A 22,458-nucleotide genomic window follows, 5' to 3' on the forward strand; every position below is an offset into this window, starting at 1 on the left:
TGGAATTTGTCTCAGAGAACATATGCCTTTCTTGCCCCCATAAGACCCATTATTGTCAGACATTATACAGAGAGCATAGTTCCCTCTAAGCTGCACTAGAGAGTGCTGGTGCACAATTTTTAAAAGACTGCTCACAGGTTTATACTACTTCCCACAAATACTGCTTCAGCCCATTGGAAACATTGGAGGATGGGGCACCTCCTTCTGGGGCCCATAAAATTGGAACCCCTAGACCAGTTTTTAAAAAAAACTTGGGGAGATTTTTGAGGAGAGGCACCAGCAGCTATGCTGCAAGTTTCATGCCTCTACCTCAAAAAAACAGCCCCCTAGATACCCCTAGATTGATTCTCCATTATAGCCTATGACAGTGGTGTCAAACTCATTTCTTTTGACGGCCAGATCTGACATAAATGGGACTTTGTTTCACCAAGCTGTAAAATGTGGTTGCCAGCCTCCAGGTGCAGGCCTGGAGATTTCCTAGAATCACAGCCAACCTCCCCTGAAGAAAATGGCTGCTTTGGAGGATGAGGTGCATGGAGTTAGACCTTACTGATGTCTCACCCTGTCCCCTAACTATGCCATCCCCAGGCTCCACACCCCAGATCTCCTGGTATTTCCAAACCCAGAGTTGGAAAATAAGGGAGCTTCCACACATGCTAAATAATGCAGTTATCTTTTGCAAATGGATTTTGCCATTTCACACAGTAAAAACCAGTTACAAAGTGCATTGGAAGTAAGTTTAGTATGTATAAATGTGCCATTATAGAAGTGGGGCCTGCAAAACTCACAGGGAGGAATTCCCCCCCCATTGCTGAGCCTTTCCCAGCCTAACCACCCACCCTGAAGGCTGGCAATGGCAGTGTCTTAGCTTGTGCAAAGAACACTACTTTATTTTCTCCAGTCTGCTCTCGTGGTCTGAGCCTAAGACTCAGGGGGAAAACATGAAATGGCTGGACATTTGTAAGCTTCTCTCCCCCCTCTAGGGTTGCCAAGTCGAATTCAAGAAATATCTGGGGACTTTGGGGGCAGAGCCAGGAGACATTGGGGGTGGAGCCAGGAACAAGGGTGTGACAAGCATAACTGAACTCCAAAGGGTTTCTGGCCATCACATTTAAAGGGACAGCACACCTTTTTAAATGCCTTTTTTCCATAGGAAATCATGAAGGATGGGGCACCATCTTTTGGGGCTCACAGAATTGGACTCCCTGGTCCAATCGCTTTGGAACGTTGGGGATATTTTGGGGAGAGGCACTAGATGCTATACTAAAAATTTGGTGCCGCTACCTCAAAACATAGCCCCCCCCCCCGAGCCCCCAATACCCGCCGATCAATTCCCCATTATTCCCTATGGGAATCGTTCTCCATAGGGAATAATAGAGTGCCCAGTAGACATTTCCCTCCCCCCCACACTTTCTAAAGCGGGGGGGAGGGCCTCCAAGCCAGGGAATCCCCTGCCCCCTCCCTCTCTCACACACAAATGCTTACTGGGTCTTGTTCCTGCAGAACTTTACTTCATCTGAAAACGAAAGCAAAACAAAGGGAGGGGCTGTTCTCCGAAGCCCTTCCTGTTTCCTGCTTCCTGCTCAGCCTTAAACGCACATATTTTAAAAAAGGACCTGCAGGTGCTCTAAAGCTACATGGTGATTATGGGGGGCGGGGCTTCCCTCGCCGGACAGCTGGATGGGAGCGGGTAGAAGCCTGTAAAAAAGGGGGATCCCCCGCTGGGACCTGGGGATTGGGAAGCCTACCCCCCTCCCCCCAGCCAAAATAAACACAGAGTTTGCAAGCCTACACTTTTGTGGTCTCACTGGGGCAATGGAATATAAATCACTTTACTCACAGGAGTTGCTGAATGCAACAATCTGCTGTATTTCTACCAATTTCTTCAGACTAACAGGAAAATGAAAGTAAGGAGCAGTTTAGGTTCTAGTTAACTCTTTACTATACATTTTATTATACAAATGATTTCTGAAACTAATGCAAAACAGAGGGACTGAGCTTTCTTCCTTTCTCACACACTTCACACACTCACCTCGAAGAGCCATGTGGCTCTGCCTGCGTGCCCTTCTAGTTTTCCTCCTACTGAGATTTAAAGGCACATACACATTCCAAAATGCAAACAGTTTGCAAGCATCTTCTAAACTTGCAGAGATTTAAAGGCACATAATGGCTGTTGGGGCTGGGCTTTCCCCACTAGCCAGTTGGCTGGTGGAAGGGAGGGAGCCTGCAATACTGGCCTGGACCTCAGGGCTGGAAAGCCTAACCTCAACAAATAAACAGCTCTAGTCAGATTCATGCTGCAGTTTCAAGCTCAGTAAACATAAAAGAAAACCACCCAGAACCAGAATAGTATTAAGGATTAAGCTCCCTCCTCTTTACACAGCAAACTTAAAAACAACTCTGTAGTCTAGCAGACTCATGTGGCTGGAAACTGGAAAGTTCAGCAGCCCCATCCTCTGCACCCTGAGTGGCAGCTCTGATTGAGGATGGGCAGGAGATGGGGTGGAGAGAGCCATGGGCCAGATTAAAGCCCTGGGCAGGCCATAGGTTTGAGACCCCTGGCCTATGGGGCCCATTGACTATAATGGTCCCCATAGGCTACAACAGAGCTGGGGGGAACATAAGAAGATAAGAACATAAGAGAAGCCATGTTGGATCAGACCCATGGCGCATCCAGTCCAACACTCTGTGTCACACAGTGGCCAATATGTGTGTGTGTGTGTATATATATATATATATGGCTAATAGCCACTGATGGACCTCTGCTCCATATTTTTATCCAATCCCCTCTTAAAGCTGGCTATGCTTGTAGCCGCCACCACCTCCTGTGGCAGTGAATTCCACATGTTAATCACCCTTTGGGTGAAGAAGTACTTCCTTTTATCTGTTTTAACCTGACTGCTCAGCAATTTCATTGAATGCCCACGAGTTCTTGTATTGTGAGAAAGGGAGAAAAGTACTTCTTTCTCTGCTTTCTCCATCCCATGCATAATCTTGTAAACCTCTATCATGTTGCCCCACAGTCGACGTTTCTCCAAGCTAAAGAGCACCAAGCGTTTTAACTTTTCTTCATAGGAAAAGTGTTCCAAACCTTTAATCATTCTAGTTGCCCTTTTCTGCACTTTTTCCAGTGCTATAATACCCTTTTTGAGGTGCGGTGACCATAATTGTACACAGTATTCCAAATGAGACCGCACCATCGATTTATACAGAGGCATTATGATACTGGCTGATTTGTTTTCAATTCCCTTCCTAATAATTCCCAGCATGGCGTTGGCCTTTTTTATTGCAATCGCACACTGTCTTGACATTTTCAGTGCGTTATCTACCACGACCCCAAGATCTCTCTCTTAGTCAGTCTCTGCCAGTTCACAACCCATCAATGTGTAGCTGGGATTTTTGGCCCCAATGTGCATTACTTTGCACTTGGCCACATTGAACCTCATCTGCCACGTTGACACCCACTCACCCAGCCTTAACACATCCCTTTGGAGTGCCTCACAATCCTCTCTGGTTCTCACCACCTGAACAATTTAGTGTCATCTGCAAACTTCACTTCACTGCTTACTCCCAACTCCAGATCATTAATGAACAAATTAAAGAGCATGGGACCCAGTACTGAGCCCTGTGGCACCCCCACTGCTTACCGTCCTCCACTGTGAAGACTACCCATTTATACTCACTCTCTGCTTCCTATTAATTAGCCAGTTTTTGATCCACAAGGAAGACCTATCCTTTTACTCCATGACTCTCGAGCTTTCTAAGGAGCCTTTGATGAGGAACTTTATCAAAAGCTTTCTGGAAGTCAAGGTAAACAACATCTATTGAGTCCCCTTTGTCCACATGTTTGTTCACCCCCTCAAAGAACTGTAAAAGGTTAGTGAAGCAAGATATTCCCTTACAGAACCCATGCTGAGTCTTCCTCAATAACTCGTGTTCATCAATGTGCCTACTCATTCTGTCCTTGATAATGGTTTCTACCAACTTTCCCGGAATTGAAGTCAGACCGACTGGCCTGAAATTTACCGGATCTCCTCTGAAACCCTTTTTAAAGATGGGGGTGACATTTGCTACCTTCCAGTCCTCAGGAACAGAGGCAGATTTCAATGAAAGATTATATCTTTTTGTCAGGAGATCCACAAGTTCAACTTTGAGTTCTTTCAGAACTCTTGGATGTATGCCATCTGGACCTGGTGACTTATTAGTTTTTAATTCATCAATCAGTTGTAGGACCTCCTCTTTTGTCACCTCAATTTGACTCAGGTCTTTCAACACCCCTCAGGGCAGGGCAGCAGTCCAAGGCCAGGTCTACCAATATAGTGAACTGGAGTGTGATTCTGTATTCTCATATAATGTTTAAACTATTCTTAAAGCATAGTTTAAATATAATTTAAAATAATTTATTCTGAGATTTTTAGAAGGTTACAGAAGTAATCTTCTAAAAACTAATTTATGCAATAGTCAGATGCAGACTCACCCACAACTTTAATGCTACTAGCTTTTTTTGCTCATGAAATAGAATTTCTGCACACAGCACTTTGGAGTTTAGAGGGAACATTGATTGAGAGGCAGAATTCCTTATTGCACATGTTTTCTGAGCCTGACTCCCCACCTCACCTCAATAGGATCCTTTTTAAAAAGTTTTTTAAATTTCTTTATTTAAAAAACTCATACAATATGCTGCATGCAAAATCAAACACTGAGTATAAACATTTTGAGATTTTCTAAATTACATCATCAAACCCAGAATTTTCCCTTATATTATCTGAGCATATTCCCAATCGCTAGATATGATTCTTTTTATCACTTAAATAACGTCGCATAGAAGTCCAGATGCTTTCATACTCTTGAGGGGAGAAATTTAATTAATTCTTTTAAAGAGAGAGAGAATCATTTGTAATTCATTTGTACTTCTGCCCATAATATAGCAGTGCCAAAGTTTCTCCTGCTATAATATATAGAAGGGGAAGTGATGATTTCCACCTAGCAGCAACAGTTAATCTAGCTGCAGCTACTAATAAGGAAATTAAAGTCTTCTGTTGTTTAGGAGCAAGGAAGAGGGCCAAAGGTACAATAATAAGAATTCTGGGGTAAATGGTTCCACAAAATTCAACACCCTTTCAAGTTGCTTTGTAACCTCATTCCAAAATGCTTAGATTACAGGGCAAGACCACCAAGTGTGTATATAAGAACCTATTTGTCAGCAGTTTTTCCAGCAGAAAGCATTATAAATTTTATCATTCAGTTGTACCGGAGTATAATACCAAAATGTAAACAATTAAAAAAACTGAAACTGAATATAATAACTGAGAGCCAGTTTGGTGTAGTGGTTAAGTGTGCAGACTCTTATTTGGGAGAACTGGGTTTGATTCCCCACTCCTCCACTTGCACCTGCTGGAATGGCCTTGGGTTAGCCATAGCTATCACAGGAGTTGTCCTTGAAAGGGCAGCTGTTGTGAGAACCCTCTCAGCCCCACCCACCTCACAGGGTGCCTGTTGTAGGGGGAGAAGATATAGGAGATTGTAAGCCGCTCTGAGTCTCTGATTCAGAGAGAAGGGCGGGATATAAATCTGCAGTCTTTTTCTTCTTCTATTATATATGTTAGCGCTATTGAAGGGTGAATTCCAAATTCTGGTCCATTATCAGGAAATAAATCTTTCCCCAATTCTTTCTTCCACCTCTGTTGATATATTAGGGCAGTAGAGTGCTCTAAAACACATAATGATATATACCATAGCCCCCAACTCCTGGGCCGCAGATCGGTCCCGGTCCACAGCCTGTTAGAAACTGAGTCGCCAGTGCCAACCTGAGGGCACATACTGCCCCAGGCAGGCTCCCTGCCCTCTGCCCGCCCGTCACTGTCGCTCCATGATCCCCCCCTGCACAATGAGGCTTGGCTCCCCACCGTCACCACAGTCCACCCCCTCTCTTCCCTTCCCCAGTGCCATGGCCTGCTCCACCCCCTTCCCTGCCCGCACAGAGGAGGGATGAGTCTCAGAGTCGGCCCTACCCACATCAACAGGGACTGTGGTGGCAGCGGCAGCAAAATAATCAGGAGGCCCTTTTCCCAAGCATGTCTTTGTTGAATTCAGTATGGGATACATGGTAGAGAGGGATGGTAAAAGCATGGAAAATGTCTTCTCTGCCCTGTCACATGTTCTTCTGTAGAAGTAGGAGGAGATAACAAAAAATAAAGGTGAGCAAGGTAGAAAAATCACACAAAATGTTGATCTATGTACATTGATAAATATCAAATTGATGTAATTATATGAAGATACAAGTTAATTCAGATTCAGATTTTTAACTTCCATAATTAAAATTGCTCATTTATATGTATAATTTTAAATATTTATTTTCATTTATTTATTTTATTTACTTTAGATTTATATGCCGCCCACTCTACAAGTGGACTCTGGGCAGCTAACAGTCATGATAAAACAGTTTAAAATACAATTATAGAGTAATAAAAACATAAACAATTTAGACTACATAAAAGGTGCTATAAGAAGGCTTTTATAACAAAGGCAGTTTATCAATATCTCAGTTCTTTGATTCCTTTGTTACTTTGTTGGCGGACTTACAGATGATATCGTTCATCGACATAGCAGTGACAGCCTCCTCCCACATTAGTTGTTGTAGGCCTGTCAAAAGAGTTCAGTTTTACAGGCCCTGCAGAATTGGGAGAGATCCTGCAGGGCTCTCGTGGTCTCTGGGAGAACATTCCATAACATTGATGCTGCCTCTGAGAAGGCCCTAGCCCGTATAGAGCTTAGTCTGGCCTCCCTTGATCCAGGGACGAATAACAAATTTCGGCCTCCTGAAAGCAGTGCTCTCTGGGGGATATATGGGGAAAGGTGGCCCCTTAGATAGGCAGGTCCTCAGCTATATAGGGCTTTGAAGGTCAGAACCAACACTTTGAAACGAATTCGGTACACAATAGGCAGTGCAGTTCTTTTAGGACGGTTGAATGTGCCCCCATCGAGGGAGCTCCATATATGGTAAGGATAATGAAAGTGAATAGGCTGTACCTGCTATTACAGCCCACAGTCCAAAACAGTGGTAAATTTGAAGAGCTGTAATATAAAGGTAATTCAAAAATAACTTTTCTTAAACTATTAGAAAACTTTCACTTTAAACCTGGCATCAAAAGCTGTTCCAAATATAATTCTGATCAGCAGTTGTTGACAAGGATATTACGCATTCAAGGGATTGCTGTAGATATAGTTTATCTTGATTTCAGTAAGGCTTTTGATAAGGTTCCACATAATATTCTTGTTGACAAATTGATAATTGACAATTGTGGTTTGAATCCTATTACTGTTAGGTGCTGTAACTGGTTGATAAATGTGTGATCTGTCAACCAGTCTTGAAGATAGGGTTGCCAAATCCAATTCAAGAAATATCTGGGAACTTTGGGGCTAGAGCCAGGAGACATTGGGGTGGAGCAAGGGTGTCACAAGCATAATTGAACTCCAAAGGGAGTTTTGGCCATCACATTTAAAGGGACTGCACACCTTTTAAATGCCTCCCTTCCATTGGAAATAATGAAAGATAGGGGTACCTTCTTTTGGGGCTTATAGAATTGGACCCCCTGGTCCAATCTTTTTGCATCTTTCAGGGTATTTTGGGGAGAGGTACTGGATGCTATGCTGAAAATCTGGTGCTATTCTCTCTGTCTCACATAGTGCTTCAGTGAGCTGTTTCTCTTCTCTCTGTTTCACATAGTGCTTGCAAGAGAGCTCGTTGAAGCATTATGTGAAACAAAGAGAATAGCGCAACTCTGTTGCATTCTGATACCTTGCTGCATTACATCATTCTGCTCATCTGTTCACCAGAAAGATTTGGAACATTGCACTCGGTTTGAATATCATCCTTTTTTCACCACAGTCCGGATCTTCAGTTCAAGAAATTTCATGCTTAAAGACTTAAGTACTATGGATACGGGTGTGGCCAGTGTTCTGTCACTTTCAATTGTGATTTATTTCACTTTTGATATGTTCAGTTGTGTTATAAGTATTTTGTAAATTACACTTAAATTTTTTTACTGTTGAAGCTGGTTTTCGCTGAGGTTTTTGTACCTTTACCCTGCCCCACCTGGGGATTGGCAGCCTTACTTGGAGAGGAGTGGCAAGTGAAGTACCTCAGGGATCTCTCCTGGGACCTGTTTTATTGAACATATTTATAAATTATTTGGATGAAGGAATAGAGGGAATGCTTATTAAATTTGCAGATGGTATTAAATTGGGAGGGGTCACAAATACAGTAGGGGACAGAGTCTGAAGAAGAAGAAGAAGATATTGGATTTATATCCCGCCCTCCACTCCGAAGAGTCTCAGAGCGGCTCACAATCTCCTTTACCTTCCTCCCCCACAACAAACACCCTGTGAGGTGGGTGGGGCTGGAGAGGGCTCTCGCAGCAGCTGCCCTTTCAAGGACAACCTCTGCCAGAGCTATGGCTGACCCAAGGCCATTCCAGCAGGTGCAAGTGGAGGAGTGGGGAATCAAACCCAGTTCTCCCAGATAAGAGTCCGCACACTTAACCACTACACCACTACACTTAACCACTACACTACACCAGTCTGGATATGGGATGATCTTGACAGACTGGAAAACTGGGCTAAAACAAATAAAATGAATTTTAACAGGGATAAATGTAAAGTTCTGCATTTAGGTAAAAAAAATCCAATGCATCATTATAAGATGGGGAAGACTTGTTTTGGCAGTAATACATGTGAAAAGGATCTAGGGGTCTTAGTGGACCATACACTGAACACGAGTCAGCTGTGTGACGCAGCAGCTAAAAAGGCAGATGTGCTTTTGGACTGTATCAACGAAAGTATAGTGTCCAGATCAAGTGGAGGGATGGTATCACTTAACTCTGCTGTGATTAGACCTCACCTAGAGTATTGTGTTCAGTTTGGGCACCACAATTTAAGGATATAGACAGGCTGGAATGTGTCCAGAGGAGGGCAACAAAGATGGTGAGGGGAGTCTGGAGACCAAGTCCTATGAGGAAAGGCTGAAGGAGCTGGGTATGTTTAGCCTGGAGAGGAAACAACTGAGAGGTAATATGATCACCATCTTCAACTACTTGAAGAGCTGCCATATAGATGATGGTGCAGATTTGTTTTCTGTTGCCCAGAAGGTCAGACTGGAACCAGCAGAAGATTTTTCAGCTAAATATTGAGAAGAACTTCCTGACAAAGTGGTTCCTTGGTGGAACAAGCTTCCTCAGGAGGTGGTGGGCTCTCCTTTGAGGTTTTTAAATAGAGACTATATGGTCATCTGACAGCATGCTGATTGTGTGAACTTAGAGGGCAGAGAAGGAGGGCAGAAAGGGTTGAATCAGTGCTTAGTTCTCATGGCCCTTTCTTACATTCCCAGGGAAATGCTGTTTGCCACTTTGGGGTCACCCAACAATTTTTCTCCAATCCAGTTTTGCCAAGGATTTTTTGCCATCTTCTGGGCATGGAGTAGATATCACTGGGGGTGTATGGGGGTAGAGGTATTTTTGAGTTTCTAGCATTGTGCAGGGGGTTGGACTAGATGACCCCGGAGGTCCCTTCCAACTCTGATTTTGTATTCTATTGCTTCTGAGCATTGAACAGAGGTCACTGGGAATGTGGGGGGAAGGAGGTATTTGTGAATTTCTTGCACTGTGGTAGGGGTTGGGATAGATAACACTGGAGGTCCCTTCCAACTCTGATTCTATTGTTCTAAGTCACTAAAAGAAATCCCTATCTGTGTCGCCAAATAAGCACCCAGATACTGAAAAAGTGATCTTTTGCAAGGGATAGGCTTTGCTTTTAACCAGTTGTATACTCTCAAGATATTGTGGTGGGGTGGGGGAATAGGTCAAATGTTTTGGGTTAGCCATGTTGCTGGAAAATGATTCAGGAATAAGGCACAAGGAATATTTTAAAGAATTTTTTTTTATCAAAAGGTTGAAGAAACTTCTTTACAATACTAATGTATTGTCTCGTACTTGCCTAGTCTAGTTTTATTACTCAGCTGAAGAATACAAATGGCCCTGAAAAGAATTCCAGTAATATCTAAGATGTAAATGAAAGATTGCATCAATGAGAAAAGCAACATGCACAATAAAATAATTCTTATATCTCTTCTGTATGTTTAAAAGGGGGATACATTTCAATCAAAAGCTACTACTTTATTTCTGCTGTGAGAAATATGGGACAAAAAACAGCATGTGGGCTAGACTGGCAAAAAGAACAGATTCAGTACTAAATGGCTTAAGAGGGAAAGAGCAGGAGCAGGAAGTGACTGAACTGTTCCTGCAGTAATATGTTCAGTTTAGCCATCCTAGAGAGAGAAAAAAGAGGATTTAGAAAAGATAACACACATGTACAAATTTAATGTCAGTGTGTTTGATACAGCTCTACAGCAATGATTTAACATTTTGAAAATAAGTTCCAGGTATCTCAGGCTGTTTAGATAATCTGAAGTGAAAACTACCAGAGCATTAAAGAAATCTTCAGTTTTGTGGAATACAGCATAACTATTTTCTCAGCCCCGCTGAGAAATAACTCTTCACCCACAAAAAATACATCTAATTTGAGCATGGACACTGGTACCAGAGCTTGCAGTAAACCCAAATGCCAACTTTGCTACCAGATACATTCAGATAACACACTCAGTGGACCTAACAAAACCAACTACAGTATCTCAGGCTCATTCACTTGCTCATCTTCTTAACACTGTATATGCCACTAAATGCCAACAGTGCTCTTCATTTCTCTATATAGGGTGAACAGGTCAAAAATCCTGTGCCAAAGGATAAATGGACATAAATCTGATATCAAGAAACCTGTAGAACATTTCAACCTCCCAGGAAACTCAATAGGGGATTCCTGAGTAGCTGTTTTATTGCAAAGGAATTTCAGAAACAGACTAGAACAGGAGATTCTGACTTACAAGTTATTACAACACTCAGGACAATAGAACCCCCCAGGGCTTAACAGAGATATTGGGTTCTTATTTCACTATACATGCTAAGTTGCTCAGTTCTCACATCTGCTTGTTAACTTTTAAATTATCTGTATGCTAATTTGCTGCTATTAACAGGTCTTAACAGTTGCTTTAAATCCAATCTTAGCTATACTTATTGCTTAGTTACTTATGCATCTTGACTCTTATTAACCCTTCCTAGCACCTAACTCCACCCCAGCCTCTCTCTACCTATATGTATTGCTTGGCGAAGTCTGTTTCAATGTATCTGACAAAGTGTGCGTGCACAGGAAAGTTTATACCTAGAATTAAACTTAGTTGGTCTTAAAGGTGCCACTGGACTCAAACTTTTGTACTGTTTTCTCAGTGGTCCATGTTCCCTTGCATGTAAGTTTCTTGATCCTGAAGTACTAACTGGGGAAAGTAGCCTATTGGTAACCCTAGACAACCTCAGCTAGGTCATCTCATGCTATGTCAATTTTCACTTTGGTTTCAGATGAATTCTATACGACAAGAATATGAAACTAAACTTAAAGGTCTGATGCCAGCATCTTTGAGACAAGAACTTGAAGACACAATTATTTCATTGAAATCTCAGGTAAAATCTTAGCATTTGTTTTTTGTAAAGCTAGAACTTTAGCATCCTTTCTGTGGCCTTGGTTTTTCAACTAATTGATCATAAAGATAATTGCTTGCTGGTGTCCAGTACTAACACTGTACACAGCCTTAAGGTTGTATCCTATAACTCCCATCTGCAAAGGTGGATCCTATTATTGTCTTCTGCTAAGTTTTCCTTCAAGGGAGAAGGACATCCTCTAGTGAAGAATAATTTTTTCTGATGGAAACAGGCTTCTTCTGATGGCAAAAAAGGCTTCCTTTGTTGAAAGAAATCTTTCTGCGCTGGAAGATTTTGTGGGAGTCACAGGATACAACCCCAGCCTGCTTTCTAATCGATAGAGTTCCAGACTGGTTTTAATACAATGGCTGGTATTGCTTGTACAACACAGCAGTACTCCCAATGCTAGTATGGTGCATTGATCAGAGTGTCAGATCAGGATCTGGGAGACACAGGTTCATATCCCCCCTCTGCCATTGAAACTTGCTGGGTGACCTTGGACCCCTCACATACTCTCAGCCTAACCTTCCTCACAGGATTGTTATTGTAAAGATAAATGGGGAAGGTTAAAACAATGTTATAAGCTATGTTGGTTATCCATTGGGAAGAAATCAAGGTATAAACATCTAATTTAAAAAGAAGATTGATCCTATTCTGAACTCATTTAAAATTCTCTATAATCTGACCTTGGTGGCTGTTCACTAATCGTTAACTAAGTGAACACCTACATAAGAAAAAATCAATGTTGGCAGCCTCTGCAATATGAGAACACATAAAAGAATCATATATCTTTTCTGTAACACATGACAATGGTGCTTTCACTCTATGGCTTCTTTGTGCGAATTCAGGTTATGGAATATTAGACCAGAAAAGGCACAGGGCTATTTCTTTGCATCAAAGAGGGCTGAGACTGAGAAGAGAAAACATCTCGGGATCATAGTGAATACCTCAATAAAAGTGTGAGTCAACCTAGTGTGCTGCAGTGGTGAAAAAGGCAAACTCTATGTTAGGGATTATTAGGAAAGGGATTGAGAATAAAATGGCTGATATTGTAATGCCCCTTTATAGATCTATGATGTGGCTTCATTTGGAATACTGTGCACAGTTCTGGCCACCATATCCCCAGCACCGGCCCAAAGGTGCATCATTCCCTAGGCAGGTGCCCCCCCCACTGCTGCCCACCCACAGCGCTGCAGTGTAGAGCTGTGCTCTGTCACATCCAACGAGGGCACCGCATCAAGGCACCATGCCTGCCCCCTCCTTCCCTTTCCTTCCTGTTGCCTCCCTCCAACGCGATCACAGCACACTGCACCTGGGCCCTGCCAGCTGCAACATGGATATTTTTCAAAGAATGTGCGGGAGAAGGCTTGACTCCCCCTCCTTTCAGGGAGGGTAAGTCAAACCTTCTCCGGCATGTCCTTCAAAAAATAAGATCCGCATTGTGGCTGGCAGGGCCCAGGTGCAGCACGCTGTGATCGCACCAGGGGGGAGGCAATGGGAAGGGGAGGGGTGGGGCGGGCAGAGGAGGCAGTCAAACTTGGTGCTTGCCTGGGGCACCAGGAGGGGGAGAGCCCAATTTGGTGTCCCCACCATCCCAGCACTCTGGCAACTGCCTAATTTGCCTAGTGGGCGAGCCGGCCCTGCATATCCCGGAAAAGACATTGTAGAGCTGGGAAAAGTACAGAAGAGGGAAATAAGATGATTAGGGGATTGAAGCACCTTCCCTATGAGGAAAAGCTGAAGAGTCTGTGACTTTTCAGTTTAGAGAAGAGATTACTAAGGGTGGACATGATAGACGTTTATGCATGGAGTAGAAAGAGTTGACAAAGAGAAAAATGTTTTGCTCTCCCCAAAATACTAGAACGTAAGGGCATCCAGTGAAGTTGATGGTTTGTACAGGTTCAGAACAGAAAAAAGGAGATAGTACTTTACATACAAAGTGATTAAAATGTGAAATTCTCTGCCAGAGGATATAGTGATGCTGCAGGAATAAACAGCTTTAAAAGGGGATTAAATTGATTCATGGAGGGTAAGTCTATCAGTGGCTACTAGCCATGGTGACTGAGGGGAACCTCTGCATTCAGAGACACTAAACCTCTGAATTGCAGAGCCAGCAGGCAACATCAGGGGAAGGCCTTGGCTTCTATGCCGTTGTTGGCTGTTCAGAAGAACAGGTTGGCCACTGTGTGAGACAGGATGCTGGACGAGATGGGTCATTAGTATGATCCAACAGGGTTCTTGTATTCTTTTGGCCCCAGAATACAATGTAATGGAGTTTCTTTTGTGCTGATTCCTCTTAAGCAGAAGCCCTTTGAGACCTACTTGGAGTAACCTGAAGTGCTATGCTATGGTGCTCTTACTTTAATGCAAAAGGGCTTCAGAGCGAGATCAAGAAGTTAAAATGATAAATGTTCTCTGTTTATGAGGAATGAGGAAACCTTTAATAAAGATTTCCTTTGCCACAGATGTTTTTTGAAAGTTATTGATGGAAATAAGTCTGCTGATCTTTTAGAAATGCTTATATTTTCTGAAACATAAAAACTATCTGATGGACCTCCACTATTTTTGAAAAGCGAGTCATTCTTTGCTCCCCTTTCAGGGAGGAGCTTGGCATTACTTTGCTCACAACAGAAAATGTTACATATGGAATATTTCCCCTTAATGTCAGTACTCTGGATAGGCTAATAAAATATCCATAAGAGTTTATTTATATTGACGGCCTGCCTTTCCCTACTAGGCTCATGGCAATATGCATGAATGTGTTCCAAGTAGCCTTAGACAGTAACAGCAATAAAATCATGTCATCACTGTCTTGCATGCTTTCCCCAAAGAGGGACAAGACGGCACAGTTCTTGGTTCCAGTGGGTTCAGGGTTGATCACTGCACATGCCCTAAAACTGGCAGACACTGATTGACCATCCCTGGAAGAAAACAGCAAGAGTAGAAAATGCTAGGAGGACTGAAGGTAGGGTTGCCAATCCCCAGGTGGGAGCAGGGGATCCCCTGGTTTGGAGGCCCTCCCCCCGCTTCAGGGTCATCAGAAAGCAGGGGCGGGGAGGGAAATGTCTGCTGGGCACTCCACTCTACCTTATGAAGACCAGTTCCCATAGGGATATAATGGAGAATATATCTGCAGGAATCTGGGGCTCTGGGAGGCCTGGGTTTTTTTTAGGTAGAGGCACCAAATTTTCAGCATAGCATCTGGTGCCTCTCCTGAAAACATCCACCCCAAGTTTCAAAAAGATTGGACTGGGGAGTCCAATTCTTTGAGCCCCAAAAGAAGGTGCCCCTATCCTTCATTATTTCCAATGAAGGGAAGGCATTCAAAAGCGTGGTCCCTTTAAAAGTGATGGCTAGAACTCCCCCTGGAGTTCACTCGTGCTCACCACACCCTTGCTCCTGACTCCACCCCCAAAGTCTCTTGGCTCCACACCCAAAGTCCCCAGATATTTCTTCAGTTGGACCTGGCAACCCTAACTGAAGGTGTTCCAAGTGCTATATTCTCTCTGGACAGGATTTCATTTGCCACACATGTTGTTTCTGAGAAGGAATTCCTGTTGGAAATAATTTACAGCCAGTGGTGTCACTGCAGAAGCAAATTAAAGGGTTAAGGATATACGTAGGAAACTCATGTCTAGTTAAATGAGAAGTATGGCTTACTTAATAATTATGCATAATACAAAACATTCCAGTGATGACAACTGAAAAATTCCCACCTTTTAAATGAAGTGGGTTTTTAAAAAACAATGAAATCTGAGTTCTACCTGCAGGGCTGCTCTGAGCATCTGTAACATTTCAAAGGTGCAGAAGTCACTCCAGACTTCTAAAAGTGGGTGTTACCTTGGAAAAGCATAGCTGGCAGCTGCCTGTGCTGTGAGATGCAGTAGCCAGCCACAGACTGCTCAGTAAGCAGGGCTCTCTTCTGAAGCGCAGGTGTCCTCTTCTTTCAAAATTGTTGAAATTCCTGCTTCAGAAAACATCAGACACAGAAAGCACTGGAATCCTTGCACCTGTCAGGGTTATTAATTGTTCCAGAGGCATGAGAGGGCTTGGTTGGGTAAGAGCGGCATTAACAATGAACAAATAGGAAACATTCACTTCTCAAACAAAGCTTTGCTTATGTTTAAAATATGTTGGCCATCTCCTCCCTCTCCCCTTCCCTTCTGAGCCTTTCAGTGTATTTTTTATATGTTGTCCTAGCATTGCACAAATGCACTAGTATAGAATGCTTAGAATTTACCTGCAGCAAGAACATTCTGGTTACTATTTTCCGGAGAGTCTATGTTGTGTCCGTGTCAACACTGACACAAAAGAACTCTTATCCCATGTTTAGTTGCTAAATCACCAAGAATCCTGTAAACATGTTTTAACGCTCACATTTTAAGAAGTCCTGGTATACTTGAATATTTTCAAGATGTTGCATAGAATAAAGGCAGTGTCTGTGGGAGGTCCAAGGAAGGTATTTCCAGTCTATGTGACTCACTGGGAAAATATACTGCTTCTCCTGTTAGTATGCACAGTATCATAGGCAACGATTACCAATAAATAATAGCACTAATAAATTAAATAATAAATGGATACCTCTTCCGCTCACAGTGGCTTGCTGTTTTGTATTGTATACTAGGAACTCCTTTGTATTTTCTAGGTCACTTTTCTGCAGAAAAGGGCATCCATCCTGCAAGAGGAACTGAACACATATCGTACTAGAAGGTAAAACTTCCACCTACAACTCAGTTTGTAGCTGTAAAATGAAAGTAACTCCAAGATGAGGGACGTTTAGATGTGACTTGCTTTTCAGGAAACGCTGACCGATTCCTCACCAGCCTTTGTCCAGGTCTCCTGCTCCTTTTTCCTGTGGCTCTTCTACCCGATTTTGCACAGGCTGCCGCAGGGCCGCAACTTGCCCCGCCTCTTTCCCAAGTTCCCTCCGCTGTTTCAGGATCCTGGTTTTCAGAGAATCCTGAAGCCACAGAGGGATCTTGGGAAAGAGGCAGGGCAAGTTGTGGCCCCATAGCAGCATGTGCAAAATCAGGCAGAAGAGCCGCAGAAAAAAGGAACACGGAATTGGGACAAAGGCTAATGAGGACTCAGTCACTATTTCTGAGTCGTTATCCACCTCCCCTAACCTCAGCATTTAGTTAGTATTATGAGAACCAGGTTAAAAAACTCACAGGCGCATTGCAAGCCTGGGATTTGCCTTAGCATTTGTGATGAGATGGTGGCTCAACACACAGCTGCAGTTATGTGGAGGTGCCGCCGCCTTTCAAGATAAAGAAGGATGATGCAATTTGTAATATTACAGATCATATCTTCAAAGCACCGGATCTTCACCCACATGAGCTTCACTTATACATTTACACCATCATGAATATACATCCACATATGTTGCAACAGCAACAAAAAGTTTCTGTGTGTCCTTGGAAAAGTATGATTCACAAAGGTGATTGAGTAAAAGAGACCTTCCAAGTAATGTCATTGAAGGTTTTTGCACTGATGGCAACTTACCAGTTGCTCAACATTTCTGCAGACCAGCAAGATATGTAAATACTATTTTAATTGAAATTTTGGAAAAGGTGTGTTTGAGTGCAAGAGCAGAGCAGATCTTCTCAACATACTATTTCATAGTCTTTGTAACATGTAAATTATGTTGATGGTGACGATAGTTAACACGTCCAAGATTATGTCTGGAATATTAGGAACTTAGGGTGTGAAGGGATAAAAAGTTTCAAAATGACTTTACAGACTTCAGATAGCAATGTGGATATCACTACACAGAGTTCTGGTTTGTCCACACACATTCTCTCACAAGATGCTTCCATGCATGGGAAACCAGAACAGTTCCATTATCTTCCATACCTGGATACCACTGAATTTAGATAATGAATAACTTTGTGGAATAAGTATTATTTTCCACATGCACAGAAAATCATAAACTGTACAACAGAGGTGTTTTTTTAGATAGCCAGTCTGGCTTCTTAAACTGGCTAACCATATCAGTGCAGGATAGAATGTGTACATTTGGACTGAGATTCAAAGGGTCACACCCAAGCACTTGCATAACTGGTTTTATTTTAGATTTTATTGGTGGTTTTAGATTAGTTTGCTTTTTTATTTGATTATTTATGCCTTATCTACAATGTACCATTGTACATTGCCACAGGAGCCGTGTGCTGAGAAGTGATTTATAAATGGTTGAAATTGAGTAAATGTGTAACACATAAAGGTTTTCTTGATTCCCCCCCTCCTAACTGCAACCCATAAACACAATGAGAGGTGCCATTCAAGGGGCGGGGGGTCCCCCAGTAGTGAGGACTAGTTTTTCAGTAGCATGGACTGTGGAAAGGAGGAGGCCTTCAAATACTGGAGCACATACATGGCCTGTTAGATTCCACCTGTTGCACACAGTTGTCTCTGATCAAACTCTGGATACTATTCAGAACTAATCATTTAAGCCATTCAGAGACCTGCCTCCACATGCAGGGTCCTGTATAGCAGAGACAGTGATTCCATGGACTAAGGAAGAGTCTTGCAATGTTTGAAAGTTACTAAGATGCAAGATAAACTATGGCTGATGAAAACATTTTATTTTTTAGGTAACCACTGGAGGTAGCTGATTTGTCTGAGTCCAATGGCCTTCTTTCAGCAGGTTTGAAGATGTAGATCTTGTGAACTAAGCTGAGAGATCAAGGATTGTTTCGTTACAGCAGACAATGTAATTAAGCTTACAGAAGCACATCCCTCATTCATAACAGAATTTTAAGTTAACAATTATTTTAGTTATTTTATCATTTGTATTTACAGATTTTTATCCTTTCGATATATTCTGTATTTATGTAAGCCAATATAGTTACTGACAAACTTAATTTTGCTTGCTCATGTTGCTTTTGTTACTGGCTTCCTGGTGCAGTTTTATTCACTTTTATGCATGCTTTAAAAATCACGTCCTTAAAATAATCATTATTGTTATATTGTCCAAAACATCTTGAAATATATCTTTCGTTGTTTTTATGTTCACATAACATATTAAAATATTTTTGTACATTTTGTACATTTTTGTTTCCATGGTATTTTCAACATCAACAAATACGATCTATTGCAAAAGTTCTGTATACTTTTTCTTGCTGGGAAACTCTTAGTGTGGAGTATTCAGAAGGAACACTTTTGTGATTATGGGGAAACTCTCATTGGTCCTGACTGTTCTTTTTGAGGTTTGAGTACTGTTGTAAATGATAGTAAGTCTAGAAAAGAACGTTTCTGAATAATGCGACATTACAAAACATTGCTAACTCACAGATGTATTCTAATTGATGAACCTTTCTCTTTGATTTGAAGAACCTGAATATGACACTCTGTTTATGAAAATTACCTATGAATTGCATACACCTGGAGCGGCTCTTCATCCCTTTCCTTAACGTTATAGTTTTCTGCTGCTTTGGGGGAAACCAAGCATAGCAAAAGAACACACTAGTGTTAATACAATTGCCTCCATGATTTATATTAGGCATACACCTAAGGAGTGTTCTAAAATGGACAGAAAAGTGAACAGAAACAAGTTGGGGAGCTGCAAGGAGTTCTGTGGTGGGGTAGATGGAAATTCTAAAGAGCAGTTCAGCCTGCTCTCTCAGGAGGAGGTTGACAAGACCCTGGTGGCTGTGAAACCAACCACCTGCCCCCTTGATCCCTGCCCATTGTGGCTGGTAAAAGCCAGTGGCGATGAGGTAGGGATTCCCCTGTGGGAGATTATCAACCCTTCTCTGTTATCAGGGACATTCCCAGGGGCTTTGAAAGAGGCAGTGGTTCGCCCTCTCCTGAAGAAACCATCTTTGGACCCTACAGTCCTTACTAATTACCACCCGGTATCGAATTTCCTGTTCCTGGGCAAGGTAGTGGAAAAGGCAGTGGCAACACAGCTTGAGGCTTTCTTGGAGGAAACTGATGCCCTGGACCCCTTCCAGTCTGGCTTTCACCCTGTCCATTGGATAGAGACAGTGCTGGTGGCCTTAGTAGATGATCTCCGGAGGTATCTGAATCGTGGCGGTTCGGCGCTGCTGATATTATTAGCTCTGTCAGCAGCATTCGACACAGTTGCCCATGAGGTGTTGGCCCACCACTTCGCCAACTCAGAGATTCGGGGAGTAGCTGACCTCCTTTCTCCATGGTCGGGGACAGAGGGTGGCCCTCAGGGGGGGAATTGCCCCAGTGGCACCCACTAGAATGTGGTGTACCACAGGGGGCAGTCCTTTCCCCAATGCTATTTAATATCTATATGTGCCCCCTTGGCCAGATGTTACAAAGATATGGGCTGGGTTGTCACCAGTATGCTGATGACACCAAGCTCTATCTGCTTATGGACGGCTGCCTGGACTCTGCCCCTGAAGAACTGGGTGAGGTATTGCAGATCGTGGCTGGTTGGTTGTGTCAGAGCAGGCTGAAACTGAATTCATCAAAGACGGAAGCCCTGTGTCTGGGTCATAAGGAGGTGGGGAGTGGGATCAGGCTCCCACGCTTTGATGGCATCCAATTGATGCCATCGACAGAGGTGAAGACCTTGGGGGTGTTCCTGGATGCCTCTTCATCTATGGAGGCACAGGTCACTGCCACTGCAAGGGTCATCTTTTTCCATCTGAGGCAGGCCTGGCAGTTGGTCCGCTTCCTTACCTCCCATGATCTAGCCACTGTGATTCATGCAATGGTCACCTCCAGATTAGACTATTGTAACTCTATGTGGGGCTGCCCTTGACCCTGCTCCAGAAACTCCAGTGGGTGCAAAACGCAACACCCCGGTTGATGGCATCGAGGCCTATGTGGGCACGGATGCATCCAGTGCTGTGCGAACTGCACTGGCTACTTACCGAGTACCAGATCTGGTTCAAGGTGTTGGTCCTTACCTTTAAGGCCTTTTTGGACGGGGGCCTGCATATCTTTGGGACCGCCTCTCCCCATATGACCCCCCCCAGGCTCTGAGGTCTGCTGCTTAATATCTTCTCATAGTTCCTGGACCTAAGGACGCCTGGCTGGCTTCAATGAGGGCCAGGGCCTTTTCGGTCCAGGCCCCTATCTGGTGGAATGAGCTCCCGCTGGAGAGATTATTATTATTATTATTATTATTATTATTATTATTATTATTATTATTTAATGAATCGCCCTATCCCGGCTAGCACCAGACTCAGGGCAATGTACAACAATAAAAAACACACATATATAATGTCAATTACATTAAAAACATTTTAAAACCCTGATGGCATCTTTAAAGTGCTCTTATTCAGTTATTGCATCACATCAGGGGTGGGAGGATCCCCCCAAGAGGGGGTGGGGGGGAACAAAGTGCCAGCATGGCAACTGTCGCTGTCCTTATGCAAAGGCTTGGTGGAACATCTCTGCCTTACAGGCCCTGCAAAACTGTAAAAGATCCTGCAGGGCCCTGATATCTTCTGACAGAGCATTCCACCAAGTTGGGGCCAGGACTGAGAAAGCCCTGGCCCTTGTTGAGGACAGCCGGACCTTTTTCGGGCCAGGGATCACCAGCAGATTTCGACTACTGGAGTACAACGCCCTTCCAGGGACTTAGTGGAGGAGGCAGTCCCATAGATACATCGGTCCCAGACCGCTCAAGGCCTTAACAGTCATAACCAAAACCTTGACTCTAACCTGGTACTTAATTGGCAACCTGTGTAGCTGGCGCAGCACAGGTAGAATATGTGCCGTCCATGGTGTTCTTGTCAGGACCTTACGCTGCCGCATTCTTGGACCCATTGGAGCTTCCGGATCAGACTCAAGGGTAGGCCAGCATAGAGCGAGTTACAGTAGTCTAGTCTGGAGGTGACCGTTGCATGGATTACTGTGGCTAGGTCCGAGCAAGATAGGTTTCGCATGGCATGTAAGACAGAGCTCTTCCACCAGCCTTTTAATTAATCCAGCGAGCGTCCATGAAAGTCATCACTTCCCCCAGCATTTCACTATTATGGTGTTATGTTATGCTGTTAGCCATCAGTCGCATGCTGTTTACCGCCTATGTCTGTAAGATTGTTTACTGTGCTGCTCCTGTTTTGTAATGTCTCTTTTTATGATATTATTTTAACTGTTTAACTGTTATATCCTCAATCTCCATCACTGTGTAAATGAACCTCCCCCCCTCCCATGGACTGGCTCTACCACTGAGGCACAGCTCCTGCCTTTCTCATGCAAGGTAAAGCATTCCTCTGGGGTTAGTAGTGTGATTGTGAATAGAGGCAGACAGAATCCTTGCTCTCCAACCCATTGTGGAAAGGAGCATACACACGGGCAGTAGAGGCTCCAGCAGTCACTGCCAACCTGTAGGCCGGGATATAAATCTAAAAATTAAATTAAATTAACTATTTCATAAACAAACTTTAATGCTGCTGTGATGGAAATTGACAGCAGCATTTTACACTATGTAATTTTGGAATTTAAGATCTTTGGGAAGGGAAAATCTGTACATAGTCAGACATATAGGTTGGACTTTAGAAAAGGTAATTTTAACAAACGTAAAGCTACGCTGAGTAGAATCCCATGTTCAGAAATTCTTAAGGAGAATGGAGTTCAAGAGGAATGGGAGTTTCTTAAAAGCGAGATATTGAAGGCACAATCACAAACGAGAAGGAAAAAATGGAAGAAACAAACGAAGGCAGAGTGAAACAAAAGGAGGGCCATTAAGCAAGGATGAATATAAACAAATTGCCAGTGCTTATAAGGAGAGTGTTAGAAAAGCTAAAGCTCACTATGAGCTTAGACTAGTAAGAGATGGTAAACAAGTAGTAGGTATTTGTGAGTTTCCTACATTGTGCGGGAGGTTAGACTAGATGATCCTGGAGGTCCCTTCCAATTCTGTGGTTCTAAAGAAAAAGGCAGTGATAGG

The 22,458-nt window shown here is 43.1% G+C and overlaps 1 protein-coding gene across 2 annotated transcripts in view; it reads left to right on the forward strand.

The window, feature by feature from the left end:
* The window catches only part of CEP112 (centrosomal protein 112), a 507,150-nt gene extending 488,520 nt beyond the window's left edge, over positions 1 to 18,630 (forward strand). For both annotated transcript variants that reach the window (XM_060252333.1, XM_060252332.1), the window contains exons 25-27: positions 11,463 to 11,564; positions 16,228 to 16,292; positions 18,176 to 18,630. In XM_060252333.1, the coding sequence (XP_060108316.1) occupies positions 11,463 to 11,564; positions 16,228 to 16,292; positions 18,176 to 18,179 (171 nt within the window). In that variant the 3' untranslated portion in view covers positions 18,180 to 18,630. The remainder of the gene's footprint in view (positions 1 to 11,462; positions 11,565 to 16,227; positions 16,293 to 18,175) is intronic.
* The last annotated feature ends 3,828 nt before the right edge of the window (positions 18,631 to 22,458 follow it).

This window comes from Heteronotia binoei, chromosome 13 (genome assembly GCF_032191835.1).
Source record: "Heteronotia binoei isolate CCM8104 ecotype False Entrance Well chromosome 13, APGP_CSIRO_Hbin_v1, whole genome shotgun sequence".
NCBI lineage: Eukaryota > Metazoa > Chordata > Lepidosauria > Squamata > Gekkonidae > Heteronotia > Heteronotia binoei.